Consider the following 5,676-nt stretch of genomic DNA (forward strand, 5'->3'; position numbering starts at 1 on the left):
AATTACAATTATTCTAAACTTCTAATAATAGAAATAATATAGGATAATTTGGCCATTTTTTCCAGATTTTTTCAGAATTTCAGAATTCATTCACTCTCTCTCTCCTCCATGGAACACAAAAGGATTTTTTTTTTGCAGAAATAATTAGCCAAAAAAAAAGGTTATTTTGTTATTTGTTGCAATTGAATTTTATAGACAGAGTCAGATGATAGATAGATAGATAGATAGATAGATAGATACAAGGTAATGACAATTTTATTTTTTTTCTATTATAGTAATAAGAACTGTGGGGAAATATGCATAATTGTCATAATGCAACAAAACAAAACAATCAAACAAACAAACAAAACAATGTATTTAAATAGCCTTCATGCAAAAACATTTTTTTTTTTTAGTATATATATTTTGAGATGAACTATGACCTGGATATGTTATAGTGAGATTTCACTCAGTTAGTCCTTAGACTCTAGCGCTCCATAACGCTCTGTTTGAACTGGAATATTGAAGCCAGCTACAGAAGATCCGGTTCCTCTTCCTCAACTGAACTCTGCGTCAACATGACTGTTTTCACTGCCATCTTCTTGATTGTTAGAATTAACCGAGCTGACATGGTTATTGTAAGGACAAGGAGCTTTATTTAGCAAGTGACGTTGACTTCACCTAATTGTGGGGCATCACTAAAGACGCAGTGAACTCTCGGAAACATCCAAAGGAACCATAGTGAGAAGATTCCGATTCGAGTAGATTCTGTGTGTGTTGAATGCCAAAGAGTCAACTGGATATCCATGTTTTATTAGTGGGGTCAAAGTGCAAATGTCTTTGGCAGCTGCGTTACCGTGGTAACACTGCAGTTGAGTTGAGTCATCAGTTACTGACGGCCTCGTCGATCGCGTCGGCCACATCTGCGGCTCCATCCAGACTTCCTCTCGCACGCCAGATCTTCACTGTGCGGTCACTGCAGGGTGGAGCCAGATGAGAGTCAGAGTGAATATCAACCAGTGTAGGGCTGCCAATTCTAAAGAATGTAATGATAATTCTGATTCCAGTTTTACACAACGATCCTGGGCCCTCATTTATCAACAGTGCGTAGAAAAGGTTCTATATTTTGTCCTACGAATGAAATTTAGAATGTGCGTAAGTACAAGAAAATCCGTATTTATCGAACGTGCGCACGCAGTTCTTACGCACATGAGTAAGCAATCATTGTTGATAAATCCCACATGTGCGTAAGTACCATGCTCGTTCACGTTCATTTGCATTCGGAAACGCCTCCAATGAACCATATATGGGGACAACACCTCCATTTAAAAAAAAAAAAAAAGTGACGTGACATGTGGCCAAGTATGGTGACCCACACTAGGAATTAGTGCTCTGTGTTTAACCCATCCAAAGTGCACACACACAGCAGTGAACACACACACACAGTGAACACACACCCGGAGCAGTGGGCAGCCATTTTTGCTGCGGCGCCCGGGGAGCAGTTGGGGGTTCGGTGCCTTGCTCAAGGGCACCTCAGTCGTGGTATTGAAGGTGGGAGAGAGTGCTGTACATTCACTCCCCCCACCTACAATCCCTGCTTGTACGAGACTCGAACCCACAACATTTGGGTTACGAGTCTGACTCTCTAACCATTAGGCCACGACTTCCAAATCACGTGAATGTATGTGTCCTCACTGAAATCATGGCAAAGAAAGCGGTACCGACTGAGAAGCCGTTCTGTGCTCTCACTCTCAGCGCGGTCTTTGAAAACACGTTCTCTGCAGAGCGCATTGTTTGCCAAGTTTTCAAATAATGCAAGATAAGCCATTGCACAGTCTGAGACAAACATTTGTCACAGCTGTCTTTTATAGGGTTTGACACCAGTTACGCAACTTGTCTGTTTAAAACTAGACAAATGATAAATTGAATGTTTTATAATTAAAGGAAACACAGGACATATGTGGGTTGCATAATGCGTACTGTGACACACTTAAATGCTTTGTATGTGTAGTGTCGCTATTCTACCACTAGATTCTCTGCGTAAGCATGCTCAGAGGTGTGCTTATATTTACATACTTTTCTACGTATAAGTACAAGTTGGTAGATCCCACACATCTGTGCGTATGCACTGTTGATAAATGAGGGCCCTGGATATGTGTTTTAGTACTTTTGAGGAGGAAAGCCCCTCCAAATAATGGATCCTAACTGTACAGAAAGCAAAACACATACAGTATACTAGATACTAAACATAAATAATACTATTTTTTTATTTGTTTTTTCAAATAAATATTTATTTATTAAACCCCATTTATTACAACAAACCTTATACGTTTGTTTAATAAATATATGATAAAAAATAATAACCATTAATAACAGTCAATTTTGACTTCTCAGATCATTAAATTTTTGACATGAAGTGAATAATTAGATGAAAAATAATGACAGACCGATTTAAAACAATAACTCATGAGTTTGCAAAAAATGCATTTTTAAAAAAAAAAAAAAAAAAACATTGGTCATGCTGTATTATTGTTGTAGTTTTTTTAGATTTTGAATTACTTTTTAGTTTTGTTTCAGTTAACATTTATTTTATTTCAATTAATATATATATATATATATATATATATTAATTGATTATATATATATTAATATATATATATATTAATTATATATTAATATAATATTGTGAATTGTACAACAAATTTAATGGACTTTTTATTTGAACTCCTAAATATCCCAACGTTACTTTTGCTATCCTTTGTTGTCTCTAGAGTAGAAGAGGGCTACAAACAGAATTTAAGAGCTTGTAAGTTCAGTTCATTTCCTTGTTTTATTCGATTCAAATGATCCATTTAAATGAACTGACTCAAAACTCTGATTCAACAATTCTTATGCATTATCACTCAAAAATGTTCATGGAAGTGTCCTCAGGCAATTGACATGCGTTAAAATGTTTATCATTGTTTATTACCATAAATTATACCGTTACATTGGTGCATATAAATGGAAATTATTAAATATCTTTCTGTTAATATAGTGCAAAATATATGCAACTAGGTTATTTTTACTAGACTTTATGTATTTTACTTTGAATCTACTTTGCAACAATATCTGTAAAAATGAGGGCCCTTTGATTACACAGCAAATGACCCAGTTCAGCTTTAGTTCTGAATTTAAACCAGTTCTCGATTCCCAGTCGCAGTTTCACGTGTGTGTAACACTCACTCTGATGCGGTAAACAGATGGCTGCTGTTGGTAGAGATGCTGTTGATGGGGCTCTCGTGGCCTCGGAGTTCTCCCAGCGGACTCAGGGTGTCTGTGTGCCAGAGTTTGAGAACTCCTCCTCTACAGCCACTCAGTAGGATGGGAGACGCCGGCACGACGCCCAGAGCACAAACCCAGTCACGATGAGCGTTGGGTACCTGCTGTGGGACAACCAACATGTCAACCCATCAAATCCTGGACAAACACAAACACAGTTTGAGTCCTGATTGATTTACTTCCTGATGAGGTAATTAGACTCTTCCTGATCTCATCCTCAGATTAATCAACGGATTGGCTAATTGTCCTTGTGGAAGTTACTACACTTGCATTATAATGTTGCTAGAGTGGCTCCAAGAAGTATATGGACACTTAAGCCCAGTGTTGGGATAACATGTAATAGCATGTAACATATGCTGCTGCTGCTGCTTGAATCCGGGTTTCTGCAGAGTTTTTAAGATCAAATTTAAGACGTCACAAGACCTATTTTAAGACCTGCACAAATGAAATTAATATAGCATGGTGCTACACAACAAACCCATACAATCTCAAAATAAATCAGGAATCTCAGATTCTTTTACTTCATTAAACATTCAGAAATGTCTATGCTTTACTACTTTCAGCTGCTCGTTCAAAAAGAGACATAACGTAACGAAAACATAAGCAATCATTAGGCATAAATGTGCGGTATTCACTGATCGTGAACTGCTCTGAAGCCACAATCCTGCTGAATGTGCAACAGCGTTTTGACTTTGAAATGTTGCAGTGCTCACTTTTGTTTATTTGAATCATAGCCTTTTGAAGTTTAATAATCTATGCATCACATATCTATGTATCATGTCTGACATGTATTTAAAAAATGATTTAAGTCATAGATCTGAGATGAAAAGTCAAAATTCGTTTTTTACATTTCAAAATAAGTAGTAATTATGAAATCAAAAGTTGAAATTATGACATACGTTGAAATTGAAATAAAAGTCAAAACTGACATAAACCACAATTAAAAGATTCAAAAGTCAAGTTATGAGATAAAAAGTCAAAATGTTGATATTCTAAGACAAAACTGAGGTAAAAAAATCAAAATTATGTACTACAGTAAGTCACAATTATGAGAAAAAAAGTCAACATTACGACATACTAAGTCAAAACTGAGACAAAAAAATGTAAATTATGACATACAAAGTCATAATTATGAATTTAAAAAAAAAGTCATAATTATAAGATAAAGCTTTTTTCTTACATGGTGGAAATGGGCTTCCATACATCCGTAACGCATATCTGTATCGCTGTTTTTCTGACCCCAAATTTAAAGCTACTTAAAATGATAATTAAGACTTTTGTTATACTGTTTAAGAGTTATTATAGCCTTAAATTTGATCAAACAAATTTTAGACTTTTTAAGGCACTGTGGACAGGGTTCCCACGCTTCTGGAAAGTACTTGAATTTCAGACATATGGATTCAAGGCCTGGAAAGTACTTGAAAACAAACATAGGTCCTTGAAAGTGCTTGAATTAAATTTGAAATAAATTTTGTTTATGGCGCTATTTAAAAATTGTCCTATATGTTCTGTCAAAGACCGAACAAGCGGAACTAATGATTGGGGGTGGAGATGGGGGAGCGGAATGTATGAATTTAATTGCACTCATGCCACCTTTGAGCCTCATTAAACGCCTGAAAATGTACCTAAAAGCCATTTTTGTGTTCTTCTGTGTCACATGTCACCTCATATTAGGAAGGCTAATTGTTGATCAGAATTTGATTATTGATCAGAAGGTGCTCCTATTTTATTTATTTTTTTAATTAGGAGGACAAGTGCTCCTGAAAAGAAAAGTAAGCATACAAGTGTATCAGAGAAAGCTGAGCATGTATCAGTATATTAGATCCGTGCATGAGGTCTTAAAGAGACAGCAGCCTAAATAAACCTGCTGCTGCCTTTCATTATACAGTGTTATTTTACATTTGAGTATAAATTATAGTTAGACCTAACTGAAAACATTTATTGTTTGTGCTACTGATGGTCATTAATTTATTTGTTCTTATTTTATGTACTATTGTCTTTTTTAGTTAAAATAAGGCCATGTTCACACGTGTATTTTTACGAGTTTTTCCTTTTTTAAAAAAAAATCTCCGTCCACATGAAAACGCAAACGCTTGGTCCATGAGAAATAGTCCTGCCACCACAGCTGGAAAAAAATCCTAGAGGAAACACTGCATGCATTTAATAAAATTAGAAAAATCCATTTACAAAGGTAAAAAGAAAATGCCCCTGAAATCACTTTGAGTCAAATGTCAGCTCGTATTAGGAAGGCTAATTCGTGATCAGAATTTTTGATTCTTGATCAGAAGGTGCTCCTAATTTTTTTTAATTAGGAGGACAAGCGCTCTTGATTACAAGAAGAAAAACACTGCTCTTAAACTGGGTGTGTGACAGGTA

At 35.7% G+C, this 5,676-nt stretch overlaps 1 protein-coding gene across 1 annotated transcript in view; it reads right to left on the reverse strand.

Annotated features, from left to right (window-relative positions):
* Nucleotides 1–403: 403 nt before the first annotated feature.
* The window catches only part of LOC107695915 (kinesin-like protein KIF21A), a 44,232-nt gene continuing 38,959 nt past the window's right edge, over nt 404–5,676 (reverse strand). Inside the window, exons 31-32 of the mRNA XM_016496027.1 lie at nt 3,205–3,404; nt 404–955 (exon numbers count right to left, since the gene is read on the reverse strand). Coding sequence (XP_016351513.1) covers nt 865–955; nt 3,205–3,404 — 291 coding nt within the window. The 3' untranslated portion in view covers nt 404–864. The remainder of the gene's footprint in view (nt 956–3,204; nt 3,405–5,676) is intronic.

This window comes from Sinocyclocheilus anshuiensis, unplaced genomic scaffold (assembly GCF_001515605.1).
Source record: "Sinocyclocheilus anshuiensis isolate Anshui unplaced genomic scaffold, SAMN03320099.WGS_v1.1 scaffold626, whole genome shotgun sequence".
NCBI classification, from domain to species: domain Eukaryota; kingdom Metazoa; phylum Chordata; class Actinopteri; order Cypriniformes; family Cyprinidae; genus Sinocyclocheilus; species Sinocyclocheilus anshuiensis.